The sequence below is a fragment of the Dipodomys merriami genome, unplaced genomic scaffold (assembly GCF_024711535.1).
Source record: "Dipodomys merriami isolate MVZ:Mamm:240054 unplaced genomic scaffold, mDipMer1.0.p SCAF_52, whole genome shotgun sequence".
Lineage (NCBI taxonomy): Eukaryota > Metazoa > Chordata > Mammalia > Rodentia > Heteromyidae > Dipodomys > Dipodomys merriami.
In genome coordinates, this window is record NW_027206091.1 from 5,515,817 (window position 1) to 5,538,008 (window position 22,192).

The following is a 22,192-nucleotide window of genomic DNA, read 5'->3' on the forward strand; positions in this document are numbered from 1 at the left end:
GGACCCAAATCCAGGATACTCATCTCTACAGATCATGCTCTAATCGCTACATTACACTGACTTCCTCTTTTCAGTTTATTAAGATTGCAGTCTACCAAGACAAGTAGGGTGTGTGCCAGGATGCCACAATGGCTGTATGGCATAAAGTCTGGTCATCAAATTTACCTAAGATACACACAGTGCCCAATCTAACACATTTCTCCATCAGGAGCATTGGCATTCATTGGAGAAATGGCTACCCATGGGCTAGAGGAGGGACTAAACAAGATGAGTCTGGAGCAAGGAAACATTCCTCATCTCAGCCAATTTAAAAAGCCAGGCCTGATAAAAAAAAAATAAATGCAAATCAAAACTACATTGAGATTCCACCTCATGCCAGTTAGAACAGCCATTATTAAGAAAACAAATAATAACAGATGCTGGCCGGAATGTGACCAAAAGGGACCGTTACTACACTGTTGGTGGGAATGTAAACTGGTTCAACCACTTTGGAAAGCAGTATGTAAGTTGCCCAAAAGACTAAACATAAGAGCTCTCCTATGACCCAGCAATCCCACTCTTGGGCACTTACAAATGATTACAAACAAGGCTACACTAAAGCTACCAATACAACCGTGTTTATTACGGAATTATTTACCATAGCTAAAATATGGAACTAACCCAGATGCCCCTCAGTAGGTGAATAGATCAAGAAAATGTGGTATATCTGCACAGTGGAATTCTATGCTTCCATCAGAAAGAATGACATCATCCCATTTGTAAGGAAATGGAAAGACATGGAAAAAAAATCATATTAAGTGAAGTGAGCCAGACACAAAGAAACATAGGCTCCATGATTTCCCTCATCTGTAATAATTATGCCTAGGATATTTCTAGCAGAGGATCACAATAGCTAAATAGCTATGTATATATGACCACATAAAATGATGCTAATTGAAATGAACTCCACCAATGTGGAAACAAGAGGGTTTTTTTGTTATTGTTTGCTTGCTTGCTTGCTTCCTTCCTTCCTTATTGCCTTCCTTCCTTTTCTCTTTCTTTCTTTCTCTTTCTTTTCTTTCTTTCTTTTCTTTCTTTCTTCCCTTCCTTCCTTTCTCTTTCTTTCTTTCTTTCTCTTTCTTTCTTTCTCTCTTTCTTTCCTTCCTTCCTTTCTTTCTTTCTTTCTTTCTTTCTTTCTTTCTTTCTTTCTTTCTTTCTTTCTTTCTTTCTTTCTTTCTTTCTTTCTTTCTTTCTTTCTTCTGTTTTTAACTGTCTTCCATTTTTTTCTCCTCTGGTTTATTCCCCATGATTTCGGTACCCTTTTTCTCATATGTAAGTTTATCTGATTTGGGAAAGGCAAGGAAATAAAAAAAACAGTGGGAAAAAGGGTGAACCAATGCAACAGCAGTACTCACTAGACACAAAGTTGGAAATGAACCTTACAACTTGCAGGGAGGGGATTTGAGATGGGAGGAGGGAAAGCAGGAGAAAACGAGGGAGGAGGTAACACTGTTTGAAAAGAAATGTACTCATTACCTTAGTCATGTAACTATAACCCCTCTGTACCTCACCTTTACAATAAAATAAAAAGCTGGGCCTGGTAGTGCATGCCTACCATCCCAACTACACAGGAAGCCTAAATAGGATCACAGTTCAGGTTGGCCAGGGCCAAAATCATGATCTTAGTTGAAAAGTAATTAAAGCAAAAAGGGGTAAAGATATGCCTCAAGTGCTAAGAGTACAGGCAAGTATAAGGCCCCAAGGTCAAACCCCAGTACCATCCTTCCCTACAAGAAGTCAAGGTTGTCAAAAACAAAGTCTGAGTAAGTGTCACAGCCTACAGGTGCCTAGGAGACATGACAACTACGTAAGTGTCTCCTGGACAGAACCCTGGAACAGAAAAAGAGTGTTAAGTAAAAGCTAAGGAAGCCAAGGTAAAGCCTGGGTTAGAGGTTAGATAACAATCACGTTCTGACAAATGTTCTGCTACAATGATAACAACAGCTGTGGGTGCAGGGTGTATCTTTACTACTTTTCTGTGATCTAAAGCTGTTCTAAAATAGTTTATTAATTGCTTAACACTGAGCCAAAAAAGCCAAGACAGATGTTAGAAAGACAGATGATAAAATTCCACATCCTCTCCTGATAAAAATCTCCCAGCAAGCCAGGAAGAAAACACTACTTCCTTGAACTGATGATAAATATTTATCTGAAATTGGCAGAACCAGGTTAGTGGTGAAACACTGGAGACAATCTATAGGTACCTGCTTGTACCACTGTGACTGGGGGGAGGGGGGAGAGGGGAGGGGGGAGAGGGGAGGGGGGCGGAAAGCGGCAGGAAGGGGGGATCCTCCAGGGCTACTTCTCTGGCATGCCTGACTGTGGCTTTGTCCCTAAATCCGTAATTATTCCAGCATGGACAAGCTGCACATTTGTACAGAGTCCTCCTGTCTGCTTCCTTGACCAGCACTCTGACAGGACCTTGTTCAGTTCTTCCCAAAGGCAATATGAGCTATTATTCCTGTGCATGGATCCAGATGAGTAAAACCATCTTGGGTTGTAACCATCATCACTGGCCCCCTATTCCTGAGTAACTCTAACTTAGATTTCCCAAGTATTTTCTCAACACACTATAAACAGGAAAAACTAGCTAGGCACAGGTGGTTCATAACTATAATAAATACTAGCTACTCAGGAGGCCAAGATCTGAGGAACACAGTGTGAAGTCAATTTGGGTAGAAAAGTCTAGGAGACTCTTATCTCCAATTAAACAGCAAAAAGCCAGAAGTGGAGGTATGTGGCACAAGTGTGGTGGAGTGCCAGCCTTGAACAGAAATGCTAAGGGAGACGGGCACTCATGGCTCAGGCCTGTCATCCTAGCTACTCAGGAAGCTGAGATCTGAGGATCATGGTTTCAAGCCAGGCCAGGCAAGAAGATTCATGAGACTCCAATTAAGCACCCAAAAACTGAAAGTAGAGCTGTGGTTCAGAGGTAGAGTGCTAGCCTTGAGCACAAAAGCTCAGGCACAGTGCCCAGGCCCTGAGGTCAAGCTCCACAATCAACAAAAAACCATAAGGGACAGCATCCAGGCTCTCAGTTCAAGCTCTAGTACTGACACAGAAAAACAACAAAAAGCAGGGCCTCTTAGAGCACAGAATGGGGAGCCAAGTCTGGACTCCACCTCCAAACAGCCCTTCTGTAAAGGTAAGAAGAAAGACCTGTCTGTTCAGCAAAAATGTGGCTGAAGTTTTACAACTTGATCCCTGGGTAAGATCCCCCTACAGGCTTAGATGAAGTAAGTGTGTGTGTGTGTGTGTGTGTGTGTGTGTGTGTGTGTGTGTGTGTGTGTGTGTGTGTGTGTGTGTGTGTGTGTGTGTGTGTGTGTGTGTGTGTGTGTGTGTGTGTGTGTGTGTGTGTGTACACACTGATGCTCTTGCTTAGCTTTTTTGCTCAAGATTGGTGTGTGTGTGTGTGTGTGTGTGTGTGTGTGTACACACTGATGCTCTTGCTTAGCTTTTTTGCTCAAGATTGGTGCTCTACTACTTGAGTCACAGCTCCATTTCCAGCGTTTTGCTGGTTAACTGGAGATAAAAGTCTCATGGATTTGTCTGCTCAGGCTGACTTTGAACCAGGATCTTAGATATCCTCCTGCGTAGCTAAGATTACAGGCATGAAGCACCAGCACCTGACTGGATGGAATATGCATGTAGGGTATGGTATGGCAAGAGTGGACATGGGAACTGTCAGAGAGAGAGAGAGAGTGTGTGTACACAGGTGTGTAGATTTAAGGTACTGTGGGGTTGTGTGCTGGGATATGAAAATCCACAACTGCTCCTCTCCCTCTCTCCCTCCCTGAAGATGGACAGGCACACTAAATACATAGGATGATCATGATCCCCTACATTTGTCCAAAGGGCAGAAAAAGCAATAAGACCTTAAATTAAAAAAAAAAAAAATCACAGCTGGGTAAATTCTTCACTAACAAAGGCCTAAAAGAAAGCAGAGGCTGGGAATGTGGCTTAGTGGTAGAGTGGTAGAGTGCTTGCCTAGTATGCACTAAGCCTTGGGTTTGATTCCTCATACCACATACACAGAAAAAGCCGGAAGTGGCACTGTGCCTCAAGTGGCCTTGAGCAAAAGAAGCTCAAGGACAGAGCCCAAGTCCTGATTTCAAGTGCTGTGACTGGAACACACACACACACACACACACACACACACACACACACACACACACACACACACACACACACACACACACACACACACACACACACACACACACACACACACACACACACACACACACACACACACACGATGTTCAAGACAGTTTTAGCTGGGTGCTAGCTACTCAGGAGGCTCAGATCTGAGAATCGTAATTCAAAGCAAGCTAGGGCAGGAAAATGTGAGACTCTTCTCTCCAATCAACCACCAAAAAGCTGTAAGTGAAGCTGTGACACAGTAGTAGAATACCAGCCTTGAGGGAAAAAGCTAAGGGACAGCACTCAGACCCAAAGTTCAAGCCCCATGACCAAGAAAAAAAAGAAAGAAAGAAAGAAAAGGAAGCAGAAAGTTGGGCGTTGGTGGCTCATGCCTGTAATTCTAGCTACTGTGGAGGGTGAGATCTCAGATCACAGTTCCAGGCTAGCCAGGGTAGGAAAGTCAGTTAAGACTCTTATCTCCATCAACCACCAAAAAGCTGGACGTGACTCAAGTGGTAGAATACTAGCCTTGAGGGAAAAAGCTAAGGGACAGTGCTCAGGCTCTGAGTTCAAATGCTAGTGTACACACACACACACACACACACACACACACACACACACACACACACACACACACACACACACACACACACACACACACACACACACACACACACACACACACACGCATGCACGCACGCAGGCTGCTATGTGGGATGAAAGAACCCAGGAAAAAACAAAACCCAGGCCTTATCAAGGGTCTCCAGACTATTTGCTGAGGAAATTCCCACCCAAGGGACATGGAAAAGGCCATACAGACCCTATCACACCCCACAGAACCTGTCTTTTAAATGATTGTCACCTCCCCCTCCCAGCTGTCACCAAATGGACTCCACGTGGCCCATTTGCAGCCTGAAGGGAAGGAAAGCCTAATTCCAATTAAAGTCCCAAGCTGTCAAAAGCATCAAGTTATTAATCTCTTCATGGCAAATGTAACCAGGACCTGCTTACACAGCCAATTGAGCATGCTCTAAATTAGTGTTTGCAGGTAATTGATTCAGGTGCCAGCCCCATGCCAGCCAGCGACAAGCTGGTTACGCCACTAACATTAAATAATATGGGGCGGTTAAAACAGACTGCCTGATTGGGTCTGCAAGTCAGATGCTGTTAGAGCCTGAATCGCCCAGACATTAACGGCTTATTGGTTTAACACAATTTACTACACCTCAATTTCGGAACATGATTTTCATTTCCTCTGAAATCTCAACTTGCAGGCATAGCACAGAGGAGGTGTCGTCCAAATGTCATCAGCTGCCTTGCTCTTTTTTTAATAGGCCCTTAAGACGATCATAAATCTCTGATAATTAAGAGGGGAAAAAAATCAGGTGCACATGGTTCATGCCTGTCATCCTAGCTACTCAAGAGACTGAGAGAGAATTGTAGTTCAAAACCAGCCTGGGCGTACAAATCTGAGACTCTTATCTCCAACTAACCAACAAAACGCTGAAGTGGAGCTGTGGTTCAAGTGGTAGAATGCCAGCCTTGAAGGAAAAATCTAAGCAAGAATGCAAGGCCCTGACTTCAAGTCCCAGTACAGACACACAGAGACATATAGACATATAGACATACAGACACACAGAGACACAGACACAGACACAGACACAGACACACACACACACACACACACACACACACACACACACACACACACACACACACACACACACACACACACACACAGAGCTTAGAAGGGAGTCTCTGGCCAGCACCTCTGAGCTATCCTAGTGATAAGCTAGTTTTCCATCCCTGCCTCCAGTCCCGATTCCTCCAGTTCCTGCCCTTCCAACCCCCTCCCCCCTCCAGCATCCCTCTGTGGGGCTGGGATTATGGGGTACCTGGCATCTGTGCAGGGTGCCATCAGCACAGATAATAGCTCACCTTACCCCCTGTGATCTGCACAGCATTCTGGCTGCCCTGAGCCAATCCAGCCAGGGTTCAAAGGGCTGCTCCCCCTTGTAACTAACACTGCCTGCTTTTGAAGACTTTTGTTCCCACCTAGTTAAGAGTTCTGAAGGTCCCAGTGGCACTGAGCATGATTTAAAGAAAAAAAATAGAGCAGGACCATTTCCCTCCTCCATCCATCCATGGAACCAGCCCCCTCATATATCCTAACACAAGCTGTGGGCCAGACACTGTGGACAGATGAGACCCAGCTCCAGCTCTGGAGAAGCTGTCTCTAGGCTCCTGTGGATTCAGACTATGTCCTGTTCCACACAGCAAACCAGACAGTGACAGAAGGCCATGCCCTCCACTGAGGCAATCAGCCCACCTCCAGGCTACAGATGCTTCCAAAGGTTGGGGCAGGCCCTCTTCAAATCCAGCCAGTATGGCTATGCCAAGATGTGGAGACATCTGGGGATTGCCCTCTTCCCACCACCTTAGGGTCTTATAAGGAATTATACCCTCTGGTCCTTCCCTTTCCCTTTAGGAACAATTGTGGGTCTTACTAGATCTTCCATTATGGGCCACAGGTGAGCATGGCAAACAGCCAGTACCCAACAGGGCTTCAGGGTCCGGCCCAGAGTCCACGGGACCCTGTCCACAGGCTGCAGCAGGTTTGGCTGGAGATTCAGGATGGAGGATGGCTCAAAGCCCCTCACACCCCATAGCACAGGGTACAAGGCTGCGGCATAAGCAGAAGGCAGGGCCCCATGCTGAGACAAACTATTTTTGTTGCAATTTCTTGCTTATTTTTATGTGGGGAATTATTTATGGGTCACTATGAGTCAACTCCACTGAGGACAGGTTTCTGGGGCAGTGGCAATCTGAGGGACTCTCTGCCCAGCCCATCTTTTCCAGAAGTGGTCCCATAGCACTATTACCTAATCGCAGATTCTCAAGGGGGGCCGTAATCCTGCATACCCCTCCCCCCATCCTCAGTGTGACAGAGCTGGGAATCTAATGGACACTTGTTATGTCCCACCCTCACTCCCCACCCCCATAGTCACAATAGCCAGAGCAAAGCCATTTTAATGTCTTACAGCCAGAATAAGAGAAAACCACAGAGGCTCACTGGGTTAACTATGACCAAAGTCATAGCCACAGGGAATGAAGGGGTGCACGCTGGCTACTGCAGTCCAACCTAGGCCTTAGCCTTGCCCTCCCTCACTGACACAGTAGGCAGGCCAGAGGGCTGGGAAGGCATACTAATCCTTTTCCTGTTACTGTAACCAAGTACCCAAGGCAGGTTACTTTATAAAAGGAAAAAAGGAGATTATCACAGCTCAGTTTTGGAGGTAACAGGCCAAGGTCAGACAGCCCATTGGCTTGGCCTTGAGAAACCCAATGGTGGATGGCATTAGGGCAGAACACAGGTTGAAACAAAGAGATCACAACACTAGACAAGAAATCAGAACGCTGGCAAGGCCCAGGCTTGCTCTTTTTATAACAACCCTCAATCAAAAGAAACTAACTCAGGATCTCACAAGAACTACCTTAAACCCAGAGGTCAGGTGTGCCAATGACTCAATGACCTCCCATTAAGCCCCACCCCTTAAAGGGCCCACTGCCACTCATACAGACACACTGAAGACCAACCTTCCAACACTTGAGCTTTAGAAGGACAAGCCACATCCTAGCCAAGGCAGATGGCAGATGGCATTGTGCAACTAGCCCCCAGCTCTGCACAGAGTGGCCTGAAGAAGCCTAGGGTAAACATAGACCCTATAAGGTGCGAAAGGACTAACAGAAATCAAGTTCTCATGAGGCCAGGTAGGAAAATGCCATGTAGCAACTCTTCAGTGTCCCCTCCCCAGGGGGCAGAGTCACTGGTAGGGGACCCAGGACAAGTATGAGTGACCGACAGCAGCAAACCAATGCCTGGGTCCCAGAGTGAGGATGAGCTGGCTAGCCACATATAGTACAGTCAGGTGACACCAGGCATGCTGACTGGCTGCAGGCCTAATTGGAGCCAAAGGCTGGGGGAGCCCTGCAGTGCACTTTATGAGCCACTTAACCATCCCTCGCCCCAGCCCTCCCAGCTCACAGACACAATGACAATGTTTACACATAAAAATGGCAAGCTGTTTTACTAGTGGCTTTCAAGACTTCACAATAGCTGCTATTTGGTAAAGTTTCCTACAGATTACAGAAACAAAAGTCCAAGAGTGGAATGATGGGGCACTAAAACCACTCTGAAAAGTAATCAAAGACCAGTACCATCCAACATTCTGCCAAGAGCCGGGGAAGGGGGGCCACCGTCAGGAGAAAAATTCCTATCTGCCCAAGATCCCAAGGCTGGCTTGTAATCCCCACTCCATCAGGACTCAGTATAGCACAGGCTCATCTGATACTTGCTCAGAGAACATAAATTACTGGAGGGCAAGGAGGGAGGGAGTTGGTGATGGTATTTTTACATTTTAATCTTTACTCAGAGAGAAACAGCTTACCTTTCCATCTCATATTCTTTCATTCCCACTTTCACCGCTTTCATTACCTGGAGGATAGATATTAAGTAAAGATGTTTGTATTAAGCAGCTAAGCAGCATGGCCTTATAAATAATGTATAGCAATTTCTCAAAAGAAGGTCTTCTTGCTAGGAGCCAGTGGTTTCACACCTGTAGTCTTTACTACTCAGGAGGCTGAGATCAGAGAATCAAGGTTCGAAGCAAGCCTGGGCAAGAAAAGACTTATCTATGAAACTCTTACCTACAATTAAGTAGCAAAAAGCAGGAAGTGGAAGTGTGGCTCAAGTGGTAGAGCACCAGCATGAATGAAAAAGCAAAGTGAAAGCATGAGGCCATGAGTTGAAGCCCAATGAAAGAAAGAAAAAGAGAAAGAAGGAAAGAAAGAAAAAAGGAAGGAGGGCAGGCAAGGCAAGGCAAAGCAGGCAAGCAGGCAGGCAATGTGGCTTGGGTAGAGTGCTTGCCTATCGTGCGTGAAACCCCAGGTTTCAGTCCTTAGTACCACATAAACAGAAAAAGCCAGAAATGGTGCTGCGGCACTGTGGTAGATGGTTAGCCTTAAGCAAAAGAAGCTTAGGGACAGCACCAAGGCCCTGAGTTCAAGCCCCAGGACTGGTAAAAAAAAAAAAGGAAGGAAGGAAAAGAAGAGAAAGAAATCTATATGGACTATCTCTACAAGGTTTTCTCTGTTTAACTCAGAAAAGAAACAAAATGAATTTTTACAAGAGATTAAACAGCCTATCAACCATCCTTGTCATTTCCTAACATTGAACTGTGATAGTCCCTGAGCTGGCACCAGGCTATCATACTAGGCAACTGTCTTTATTCAGTCTGTGCAGTGGGATGTTTAGAGAATGATGCTGTGAAGATGTTTTTCAGAAAGGAGATGATAAGCATGTTGGAATCATAGTTACAGATGAGAAAGATTCTTTAAAACAAGCTGAGAAGGGCCATAGAGGAAAGTCCTACCATCCCTGAAGCAGGGATGCCTTGTCGAGAAGTTCAGTGACGATTATAGCAGTCATGCCTCTCACAAGGCAGACGCCTCTCTTGGTCCTGTCTCCTGGTCCTCTCCTGTCTCCTGGTCCTGTCCCCTGCTTCCGGCCTCTCCAGTCAAGCTGAAACACGTAGTCCTCTTGCTCCGCCCACAGCAACGCTTGGCCTCACCCCCATCCCTCTTCATCTCCCTCACCCCTGCCAGCCAGAGCCAGTGGCCAACTCACCTCTCGGTGGGCCTCACTGGAGATCCGATTGGTGTAGCGCAAAACCTCCAATTCCATGTCTGTCTTGAACACTCGGCTTTAAGGAAGAGAAAAAAAAAAAGTAAAGTGGGTCAGTGATCTCTGGCAGGGGCTGAGCCCTCCAGGGAGACCCCCCCACCCCTTCAACACACACACACACACACACGCACGCACGCACGCACGCACGCACGCACGCACGCACGCACGCACCTTCAGAGCCTGGGTCTGAGAGCAGTCTATCTCATCCTACCTGTACCCCTAACAGACATTTCCAGTATAAACAGCCAGAAGTCACGGTGCATGATAGGAAGGTGCCCAGCCTCTGCAGCTAAACACATCATGCCTTCCTGAGCCTCAGTTTCTTCACCCACAGAAGACAAACACAATCTACACAGCAAAGGTCTTAGCCTCTAATGTTCAAGGGCAGCACCTAGGCCCTGAGTTCAAGCCCCAGTACTAGCACACACAGACTCAGAGGACAAAGGCTCAGGACAGGTCCTGAGCAGAAGGGGCAGAAGACAGCTTGGGTTTCCAGGCAGGATAAAGAGGTAACAGGTGGTATTTGAGGCTGTGGCCTCACAGCCACACCTAGCACAGAGGGGACGGCTGAATGAGAAAGGTGACAACCTAGGCAGGGAGAGGGACAAGGACTCCTGAGTCGCTCTGAGTCCAGAATCGCTAGCTACAGACTTGGAATGGCTAGAGATGTCCTAAGGAAGAGATTTATTTGTGCAATCTTTTTTTTTCATTCCTCTTAAATATTCACAGGTCACAAACTGCCTCTGGGTATATTAAACTCAGGATTAAGACATCAATTAACTGGGGTCCAAATGCTCCACTGATTATAACAGAGGCACCCAGGATGATACATTTCCCAAATCAGTCTCAAAGCATCCATGTTGAATAAAATCAACTTAAAGGCCCAGGAAATCTTTCTCTGCTGGAGATGAGCAAGCAAGGGAATGGCTTTGTGGGAGCTAGGTGGGTGAGAGATCAGGATTCTAGGACCCTGGTCCTCAGACACCGCAGAGTCAGAATGATACACCAGATAAGAATGACTGGAAAAAGCCAGGTGCTGAGGGCTCACACCTACAATCCTAGCTACTCAGGAGGCTGAGATCTGAGGATCACCATTCAAAGCCAGCCCAGGCCAGGCAGGCAAATCCATGAGACTCTTATCTCCAATGAACCACCAGAAAACCGGAAGTAGAGCTATAGCTCAAAGTGGGAGAGCTGAGTTCAAGCCCCACAACTGACCAAAAAAAATAAAAAATAAGTAACTGGAGAGACAGCAGAGACAAAGCCTGGTTGGAATCACATACCTCAAGAAACTCAATCAGTTAAGTCCTATGTCAGGGACAGGCAGATGTGGACCCATGTGTTGATCAGGGTCTGGCTGTGCTGTCCCACATCTGCTGTAGGGAGTACTCAGAAACAGTGTTTGTTAAAATGATACCCCATGGATAACTAAAAGCTGGATGAAGACTGGCATCTCTGTCTCTTTTACTGTGGGTCAGATTCCTAATCAGCCCTGCAGACAGGCATGCTAAGCATTTAAGGATTCTGCCTAAAAAAGCAAACTGTTGATACCTCATCTAACTCATTCCCCTTCAGGCCGAAGACACCAAGAGTAATTGAGGCACATAGCTAGACATAATGATGGCATACCGATAATCCTTTCAACTAGAGAGGCTGAGGTCAGAGGATGGAGAGTTTGAGGCCAGCCTGAGTTACACAATGAGACAATGTCTCAAAAGCAAAACAAAAGTAACTTAGATATTTTATTGTTAGCTTTTACAACATCATCCTCTTACATACAGGAGCAAGGTATCTCACAGTCTCTTACTGTCCTAAACTTGCAATCACCTTGGATTCTAAGAAAGCCTATCTTACAGACGCATCACCCCACATTGAAATCACCCCCTCTGCTGGGCCCCAGTGGCTCATGCCTATAATCCCAGCTACTCAGGAGGCTGAGATCTGAGATTGGTGGTTCAAAGCAGCCCAAGCAAACAAATCGGTGATATTCTTATCTCCAAGGAACCAGCAAAAAGCCAGAAGTGGAGATGTTGCTCAAGTGGTACAGCATCAGCCTTAAGCAAAAAAGCCATATATTGAGAGTCTTCTCAATATAGGTGAACTGATTAAACTCCTCCTCTGCTTCCCTCTTCTATTTTTCCATTTCATTGCTATGGTGAACTGCCAAACCTAATCTGTGACACCCCAGAGTCAGCCCGCTGGCCTAGGACTGGGGTTATACTGAGTCCCCTACATGCATGAAAACTCATGTTCCCTCACTCTCCTAAGAATCCCACTTTTCATCCATCTCTGTCACTAGATGGAAGGCTAAATGTCTCTTCATTAGGGAAGCAAAATCTTTTCACAAATACATCAAGGATCTAGGGGCAGGCCAGAGGCTGGTGGCTCATGCCTGTACTCCTCACTATTGAGGAGGCTGAGATCTGAGGATCATAGTTCAATGCCACCCTGGACAGGAAAGTCCATGACATACTTATCTTCAATGAATCAACAGAAAATTGGAACTAAAGTTGTAGTTCAAAGTGACAGAGTGCTAACCTTAAGTACAAAAGCTCAGGAACAGCACCCAAGTCCTGAGTTCAAGTCTCACAACCAATTTTTTTTTAAAAAATGAATCTAGTGCAATCTCAGGCATCAGTGGCTCATGCCTGAAATCCCAGCTACTCAGAAGGCTGAAATCTGAGGGTCGTGGTTCAAAGTCAGCCTGAGCAAGAAGGTCCATGAGACTCTCATAGCCAATAAACTACTCAAAGAATGCCAGAAGTGGAGCAATGGCTCAAGTGGTAAAAGTGCCAGCCTGGAGCAAAAGCTTAGGGACAACAGCTAGGCCCTCAGTTCAAGCCCTAGGATCAGTGCACACTTGTGCACGCACACACACGCACATGTGCACGCACACACACACACACACACACACACACACACACACACACACACACACACACACATACACTCAGGAATCTAGGGCACAATCTCTGTACTGCTTCATCTAGTACATCTTCTAATTTGAGATGTGTTACCCAGGATCCAGGGTCCTGGGACACTTCCTCCCTGTACACAGAAGGCAGGGCAGCAGAAATAAATCTGTTTCCCATCGCCTGCTTCACGCATGCAGGGCACTTTCACTCTTGAGTAATTAACAGCTCTAAAAACAGCGCATGACTCAGTTGAACACTGTCTCCCTTAAAGCCCAAGGAGGCACACAAGGATGGCTGATACACTCGGCTCTCCTGCAATGCTTTCAGAGGCTCTTAGCCAGAAGCCAAGGCATCGAGCCATTAGACGGTATGAAAGCATCCCCCATCATCTCCTACTCTCCCCTCAGATCAATGCTGTCATCTGCAAAGCAGCAAAGTAGAACCACAGCCTAAATTATGGAAGCGAGATGCCGGCTCTTATTAAATTTCAACTTTTGACCTGCGCAATTCCAACTGCAATACCTAGCACGAGGGAAGAAATGATCCGTTATGATCTCATGTTTGTAGGGAAGAGCACGATTACAGAGGAATTTACAGGAAATCAAAAAGGCTCTGCTTGAGAGAATAGAAAACAATAAAACAGTCATATGAAGAAAATGAATGACACCCAAACAAAACTGAGAACACATCAGCTTCCCTGGGCCTGGAGAGGAGGCTGCTGCTGCTTTCTGTGCAACCAGCTCTGGGAGGAATGCCTGCAGCCCCAGCCAAGCTGCTAGCTGGGGGCTAGGTGTATGTGGGGGTACCAAGGAAGCTTAGCTGCCCCTTGCCCCTGCTCTCCAGGCCTTCCTATATCATGGCATTGGCCCAAGATCCACAATAAGGGGATCCACCCTCCAGGATGTATTTGGAGCTTTAAAGTGGGGCATAAGATTCTAGGACCAACAGGTTGGGTTTGACTGTCTTTTCCTTGGCTAAGTCATGACCTGTGCTATGCCTCAATATCTCCCTCTGTGACATGGAGAACAACAAAGAATATCCAGTTAAATTAAAAAAAAAAAATTCATGCCAGATGCCAGTGCTCACGCCTGTTATCCTAGCTACTCAAGAGTCTGTGAGCTGAGAATCAAGGTTCAAAACCAGCACAGGCAGGAAAGTCTGTGAGACTCTTATTCCAATTAAGTAGCAAATGGTGGAGATGGAGGTGTGGCTCAAATGGTAGAATGAAACGAATGAAAAAAGGTAAGAGGCCGGGCGCCGGTGGCTCACACCTGTAATCCTAGCTACTCAGGAGGCTTGAGATCTGAGGATCACAGTTCAAAACCAGCCTGAGCAGGAAATCTCAGCCTCTTGAGAAGAGCACTGGGACAGAGCCCAAGCCCAGAGTTCAAGCCCCACGACTGACCAAAAAAAAAAAAAAGGTAAGATACAGTCCCAGAATCTGAGTTCAAGCCCCAGTATTGGCACACACACAAAAAGAAAGAAAGTGGGCTGGTGGCTCATACCTATAATCCTAACTACTTAGGAAGCTGAGATGTGATGATCAAGGTTCAAATCCAGCGCAGGCAGGAAAGTCTGTGAGATTCTTATCTCCAATTAACCACCAGAAAACCAGAAGTGGAGCTGTGGCTCAAAGTGGTAGAATGCAGGCCTTATGCAAAAAGTCTCATGGACTATCCTGCCTAAATTGGCTTTGGACTTCAATCCTTAAATCTCAGCCTCTTGAGAAGCTAGGATTATAGGCAAAGCAGCAGAGGCTCAGAAAAAAAAATGTAGTGACATCCTAAGGGGACAGGTTAGAACTTAAAATGTGCCCCCTGCCCCCAGAGAGATTGAGCAGTGAGGGCATTCAAGATCGGATAACAGGGGAGCAAAGATACAACATCGAGTTGCAATTTAATATCACAGAGCATTCCCTGCCACGTCTGGGAAGTGACAGGCCTGCCCACTATTCACCCAGAACCTTCCCTTCAGTCACAGGGCAGGGCAATAACTGTGGCTGTGATGGATCCACCAAGAGTGACGAGATCACTGCAGAGACAGGAAGCCCGGAGGCAGTAAGGACAATGTGACATTTCTGAAATCCTTCCATGGCCATCAAATGCCAAATAAGTCCTTTCTGCTGCTCTTTTTTTTTTTAAATAAAAGTTAAGAGGTATTGTTATTAAACGTGGGCTCCACTTCAGAGCCTTGGAAATGTCACGGGAATTAAAAGCATTGGTTTGCTCCAAAGTGACAAACTAATGGCTCATCCTTGGGAGATGAGGGAAGAGCTTATGACCCAGCTGAGGTCTGTAGAGCGTGCCTCACTGATTCGATCTGCAGGGAAAGTAATGAGGTGGCACAATGGACCAGGCGCAGGCTGCAGACCAAGGACTTGTTCTGCCCTGTACCATACTACCTGATGCCATCAACTTGAAAGACATGGCCTCATCCTTACAGAGTGTGTGGCTGTGACAAGCCTAGGTTGTAGACAGAGAAAGGAGCACTCTCTCTCTCTCTCTCTCTCTCTCTCTCTCTCCCTCCCTCCTTCCTTCCCTCCCCACTCTGTGTTTCAGATCAATACCAAAGCCCGTGGACAGTTCTCAGATCTCCACCTTCACTCAACCATCTTTCCCCATACTGCCCCCAAACAAATCCCAGAACTACCAAGCACCTATGGTTACCTCCTGCCCCGCCCCCAACACCGGTCACAATCTCAAGACTGCTCCATCCAGCTGCAGACGACAAAACCCCACAGTTGCCTTCACTCTACCACAGTTGGGAATTTTGCCTGGTACTGTTATTTACTGATCCTGTCAAATCTGTTCCCCCACCACCCCCTGCCCCCTGCATGTGTGTGTGTGCGCACGCGCACGCATGTGTGTGTGTGTGTGTGTGTGTGTGTGTCTGCTGAGTCTCCAGCCAGAGATCAGAATTACTTGGAAATGTAATTTCTTTTCAGCTCTTCCAGGATTTCCCATGATTCCCACAGTTCTCAAGACAAAGTCAAAATGGACACTAAGCCCCAAGGGTGTTGGTAGCTCACACCTGTAATCCCAGGAGGCTGAGATCTGAAGATCATGGTTTGAAGCCAGCCCCAGCAGGAAAGTCTGTGGTCTGTGATACTCTTAATTCTATTAACCAGGAAAAAAAATCCAGAAGTGGAGCTGTGGCCTAAGTAAAGGAGCGGCAGAGAAAGTGCCTAGGTCCTGAGTTCAAGTCCCAGTATCAGTACAAAAGAGGAAGAAAAAGAAGAAGGAGAAGAAGAAGAAGGAGGAGGAGGAGGAGAAGAAGGAGAAGGAGAAGAAGAAGGAAAAGGAGGAGGAGAAGAAGAGGAGAAGAAGAGGAGGAGGAAGAGGAGGAAGAGGAAGAAGAGGAAGAGGAAGAAGAAGGAGAAGGAGGAGGAGGAGGAGGAGGAGGAGGAGGAGGAGGAGGAGGAGGAGGAGGAGGAGGAGGAGGAGAAGAAGAAGAAGAAGAAGAAGAAGAAGAAGAAGAAGAAGAAGAAGAAGAAGAAGAAGAAGAAGAAGAATAAGAAGAAGAAGCCGCCAACGAAGAAGAACAAGAACAAGAACAAGAGGAATAAGAACAACAAGAACAACAAGAAGAAGAAAAAGCAACTTGGTGGCTCACTTCAGGAGCCCACAGAGGCCACACCTAACCTGAGTAGGCAGGCCTTACAGAACCTTACCTGATCTAGCTGCACTGTAGGTGCCAGCCCCTAGGGAAGAAGGAAGGCACCAAAAGTACATGCATACAGGTTCCACACCTGTCAAGACATTTGCACAACAGGAAAAAGCTGTGTGACTACATTCCAGCAACCAGATTATGTGATGTTTCCTTCTGGACTTTTTTACCTGCTATCTGAGCAGTGTCTGCCTTGTCCTATGGTAGGAGTTTGGAAAGACTGGAAATAAAGGAGAGACTGGGGGCACATCTCAAGTGGTAGAGTGCCTGCCTAGTAAGCCTGAGGCCTTGGATGCAAAGGAACTGGTAACCCTTCTATACAGCACTTCTTAATAACAATAAAATTATATTAAAAACAAGACAAAAAAGAAGAAGAAAGGAAATGATGGGGGGAGGGGAATAAAACAATCAACAACCACAAACAAAAACAAAAGAGATTTTTAAAAAATCAAGCAGAAATGGCTGAGACTGAGAGAGGAAGTTGTAGATATGGATTTCTGGTTTTCTGAGTGACCCTTTGAGTAGTGTAGGCAGGAACAGCGAAGTCCCCCCATCTCTGTAGCTGAGCAGGACAAACAGCCCAGGTAGCTACAGACCAATACTCACCACTCAACAATCTCCGGGTGAAGAATAGTGTTGTTGACATTGAACCTACAGAGAGGAATAAACCAAGGGCATTAGTTCAATGGTCTATACAGTGCCAGCCAAATAAACACACTATGACCATTACCTCCTGGTACCCCCTTGCATGCTGCACATTTTCTGCACACCTGGCCAGCTGTTGCCTCCTCCGAATACTGTCAGGGGCAGAGCAAGCTTTGTGTGTACAAAATACCAGCCTCATCCCCACCCGGCAGACAGACAGCCTCTTCTGTCAAGCATACCAACATATACATATGGACATACCAGCAAGGAAGAGGAAGAGAAAGGAACAGAAATGATATTTAGAAAAACAATGGTTTAGTTGGGGGCTGGTGACTCACGTCTGTAATTTTAACTACTCAGGAGGCTGAGATCTGAGGATCATGGTTCAAAGGCAGCCCAGGCAGCAAAGTCCCTGTAAGAATCTAATCTCCAATGAACCACTCAAAAACCAGAAATGGAGCTGTGACTCAAAGTGGTAGATTGCTAGCTTTGAGCAAAAGAGCTCAGGGACAGTGCCCTATTTCCTTTTTGATAGACAAAAGAAAAAAAAGGAAGGAAAGAAGGAAAGAGGGAGGGAAGAAGGGAGGGAAGGAAGGAAGGAAGGTAGGAGGGAAAGGAGGGAGGGAGGAGGGAAGAGGGAGGAGGGAGGGAGGAAGGAAGGCAGGAAGGCAGGAAGGCAGAAGGCACGCAGGCAATGGCTTGTTGAGAATGAACTATGTAACTTGTAGGTGGGAATGGGAAGGAAAAAGTGGGAGAGAGTGAGAAGGATTAACACTATCCTAAAAGAAATATACTCTAAGCTGGGCGCCGATGGCTCACACCTGTAATCCTAGCTACTCAGGAGGCTGAGATCTGAGGATCGCGGTTCAAAGCCAGCCCGGGCAGGAAAGTTCGTGAGACTCTTATCTCCAATAAACGGCTAGAAAACCGGAAATGGTGCTGTGGCTCAAGTGGTAGAACGCTCACCTTGAGCTGAAAAGCACAAGGACAGCGCCCAAGCCCAGAGTTCAAGCCCCACGACAAAAAAAAAAAAAAAAAGAAAGAAATATACTCTTTACCTGACTTATATAACTGTAACCCCTCTGTACATTATCTTTATAATAACAATTTCTAAAAATGCAAACTAAAAAAAAAAGACAATGGCTGAAGACTTGGGGGAAAAAAATCCATCTATATGATCCCATAAAGTTCTATGAACGCCGAGTAGTAAAATCTTAAGAGATATATACAGAAGATCATACATCAAACTCAGGACTGCCAAAAGACAACACAGGAATCCATATTCACAAATCAGTTGTATTTATATACTTTAGCAAAATAACCTGAAATGAAACTAAGACAATTCCATCTACAACAGCATCAAAACAAATAAAACACTGAGGAACTATTTTAATAAAAGAAGTACAAGACACACACTAAAAACTATAAAACATCATTTTAGCTAGGAGCTGGCAGCTCACACCTGTAAATCCTAACTGCTCAAGAGGCTGAAATGTGAGGATCACAGTTTGAAGCTGGCTCTGGTAGGAAAGCCCCTATTAACCACTCAAAAGCTACAAGTGTAAGTATACCTCAAGGGGTAGAATGCTAACCTTGAGCAAAAGAGCTTAGGAACAGTCCCAGGCCCTGAGTTCAAGCTGGTGGCTCATGCCTGTAATCCTAGCTACTCAGGAGGCGGAGATCTGAGGATCACGATTCAAAGCCAGCCCAGGCAGGAAAGGCTGTGAGACTCTTATATCCAATAAATCACTAGAATACTGGATGTGGTGCTGTGGCTCAAGTGGTAAAGTGCTAGTATTGAGCTGAAGAGCTGAGGGACAGCACAGAGTTCAAGCCCCACAACCGACACACACACACAAAAAAGATAGTGTGTGGTATTAGCATAAGGACAGACATACTTATTAATGTAATAAATTGTGCATCCAAAAATAAAACCATGTGGGGAGGGAACCGACTCTGATGAAGAAGCACTGGATACTTGGAAGGACACATTAAACTGTGACATATTATACAACCTTTTGAAATTAAGAAAAAGTAAAACAGGGGCTAGAGGCTTGGTTTAGTTGGTAGAGCACCAGCCAATGAGCAAAAGCATCAAGGTACCAAGTTTGAGTCTCAGTCTTAGACCAAAAAATGAAAAAAATAAAAATAGGAGCTGGGAAGTTGGCTCAGTGGTAGAGCGCTTGCCTTGCATGCCTGAGGCCCTGAGTTTGATTCCTCAGCACCACATAAGCAAAAAGAAAAAAGCCAGAAGTGGCATTGTGGCTCAAGTGGTAGAGCGCTAGCCTTGAGCTGAAGAGCTGAGGGACAGCGCTCAGGCCCAGAGTTCAGGCCCCACAACCGGACCAAAAAAAAAAGTAAAAATAAAGCAAATAAAATAATAAAACAGCTAGGTGCTGGTGGCTTAACGCCTGTAATTCTAGCTACTCAGGAAGCTGAGATATGAGGATTGTGGTTCAAAGCCAGCCTGGGTAGGAAAGTCTTTGAGACTCTTATGTCCAATTATCAGAAAACTGGAAGTGGAGCCATGGCTCAAAGTGGTAGAGCACTAGCCTAGAACAAAAAAGCTCAGGGACAGTGCCCAGGTTCTGAGTTCAAGCCCCATGACTGACAAAACAATAATACTGATAACATATTGTTAGTATTACTATTTTAAAAAAACACCAAAAAATCCAAAAATATGTCCATACATTTATGAACAATTTATCTTTTTTTTTTTATATATTGGGGCTTGAACTCAGGACCTGGGTGTTGTTCCTGAGCTTTTTTGCTCAAGGCTAGTATTCTCTCACTTTGAGCCACAGCATCACTTCCCATTTTCTGGTAGTTAATTGGAGATAAGAGTCTCGGGGTGGGCTGGGAAGGTGACTCAGAGGTAAAGTGCTTGCATTGCATGCATGAGGCCCTGGGTTCAATTCCTCAGCACTACATAAACAGAAAAGGCGGAAGTGGCACTGTGGCTCAAGTGGTAGAGCACTAGCCTTGAGCTGAACAGCTGAGGGACAGCGCCCAGGCCCAGAGTTCAAGACCCATGACCAATACAACAACAACAACAACAACAAAAAGTTTCAGGGTTTTTCTTACCTGGGCTGGCTTTGAACCATGATCCTCAAATCTCAGTCTCCTGAGTAGCTAGGATGACAGGCATGCGCCACTGGTGCCTAGCTTGATCTTTTATTCTGTCTTTTTTTTTTTTTTTTTGCCAGCCCTGGGGCTTGAACTCAGGGCCTGGGCACAGACCCTGAGTTTCATTTGCTCAAGGCTAGCACTCTACCACTTCAGCCACAGTGCCATTTCCAGCTTTTTTGGTTTATGTGGTACTGAAGAATAGAACCCAGGGCTTCATGCATGCTACATAAGCACTCTACCACTAAGCCACATTCCCAGCAGATCTTTTTAATTGTGGTATAAAGTACATAGAACATAAAATTGTCTTTTTAACCATTTTTCAGTGTACACTTCTTTAGTGACATTAGGCAGACTGCTGCACAATCATCCTTACTAGTTCCTGCAGGGCTTTTCCTCACCCCACGGCGGAACACTGGGTCCATTAAAAAGGAACTCCCCATTCCTCCTCCCCACCTGTTGGTAACCACTGCTTTGTTTTATGTCTCTATGAATCTATTTTAGGTACTTTGTATAAGTAGATTTACATGATGTTTGTAAAAATTCACTTTTGATAAGAGTGTTGAAGCACAGTTGTTTCAACAAACAGTGCAGAAACAATTGGTCAGCCATATGAAAAAAAGATGAAGTTGGAACCCCACCTACCACCACATGCAAAAATTAACTCAAACTAGTATACTGAGTATGGTAGTACATGCCTGTCATCTTGGCTATTCGGTAGAATGAGAGCTGAGGATCAAGGTTCAAAGTCAGCCCAGGAAAGAAAGTCTGTGAGCCTCTGATTTCCAATTAACCACCAAAAAAAAACAGAAGTAGCTCAAGTGGCTCAAGTGGGAGAGTGCTAGCCTTTAGCAAAAGCTAAAAAAAGCTAAGTGACAGCACCTAGGCTCTAAGTCAAGCTTTAATACTGGCATGAAGAAAGAGGGGGGAGGGGGAAAGGAGGGAGAGGGAGAACATGCAGGCATCTCCCCATCTGGTCCCCTACTCCAGGACTAGAACAGGGCCTCCCCTCGTGAAGATTTCCATAGACCCAATCTATAACCAATTGAATTAACTACTAATTTGATAGGCAAGCCAATAGTAGCCAGAAAGCCAAGAAGTCCCCAAACAACAAATTGGCATTTTGTCATCTATCATCATTTTAATAATGTCCCTCTACTTCCTGGGTTTTAAAATTCACATCTTCTGATATTAATATTCCTGCTATAACAAATTCAGCATTTCATATTTAACTGCCTAGTTAAATGGAATTAATTTGTAACCAATTGTCTTCAAATATGCAAAGCAGTTTCACTGAATACCAAAGGTAAAAAATAGGCTTGTAATGAATAACTACTGGACAGAAAATATGGGCCCTGTCCCTCCCTCAGACAAAGGAACTAAGCAGTCCTCAGCCTCTATAACCTCACCCAGAAGTCTGGATACAAGCTGGACGTGGGTGAGTCTGCTGTTGTCCCTTCCTCCTTACAGGCCAGTGAAGAAAGGTGGACTGGAAGGGTCCATCAGGACAAGGTAAGAGGTTAAGCTTGAACTTCTATTACACTGGAAAGATCAACTGTGGTTTGTGGAGGTGGAGGCATCTCAGAGAAGCTAAAGAAAAACTTCCAGGATAAGGAGCTTCAAGGGGCAGCAGGAGGTGACTGCGGACAGAGTGGTGGAGGACTAGAAAGCAGAGCAACGGCGAGACGCATGTGGCTTGGGAAATAGGCTATTATTATCCCCAGCAAATGGCTGGAGAAGCGCAGGGCAGACAGGTGAGTGTGGCTGTGAGCCGCAGGGGCCCTCAAGGTCAAGGTTACTCCCAGCCTGGCTCAGAGGTCGGGAGGAAGACAGAATTGGGTGCTGGACATCTGGGTGAGTAGGAAGCCGGGAAGGGGGTGGGGGGGCGGTCAAGCTGGACTCAGAGCCCAGCAAT

At 45.8% G+C, this 22,192-nt stretch overlaps 1 protein-coding gene across 1 annotated transcript in view; it reads right to left on the minus strand.

The window, feature by feature from the left end:
• The window catches only part of Pepd (peptidase D), a 90,986-nt gene that overhangs the window by 51,831 nt on the left and 16,963 nt on the right, over window positions 1-22,192 (minus strand). Inside the window, exons 7-9 of the mRNA XM_069998567.1 lie at window positions 17,113-17,157; window positions 9,869-9,944; window positions 8,631-8,677 (exon numbers count right to left, since the gene is read on the minus strand). Coding sequence (XP_069854668.1) covers window positions 8,631-8,677; window positions 9,869-9,944; window positions 17,113-17,157 — 168 coding nt within the window. The remainder of the gene's footprint in view (window positions 1-8,630; window positions 8,678-9,868; window positions 9,945-17,112; window positions 17,158-22,192) is intronic.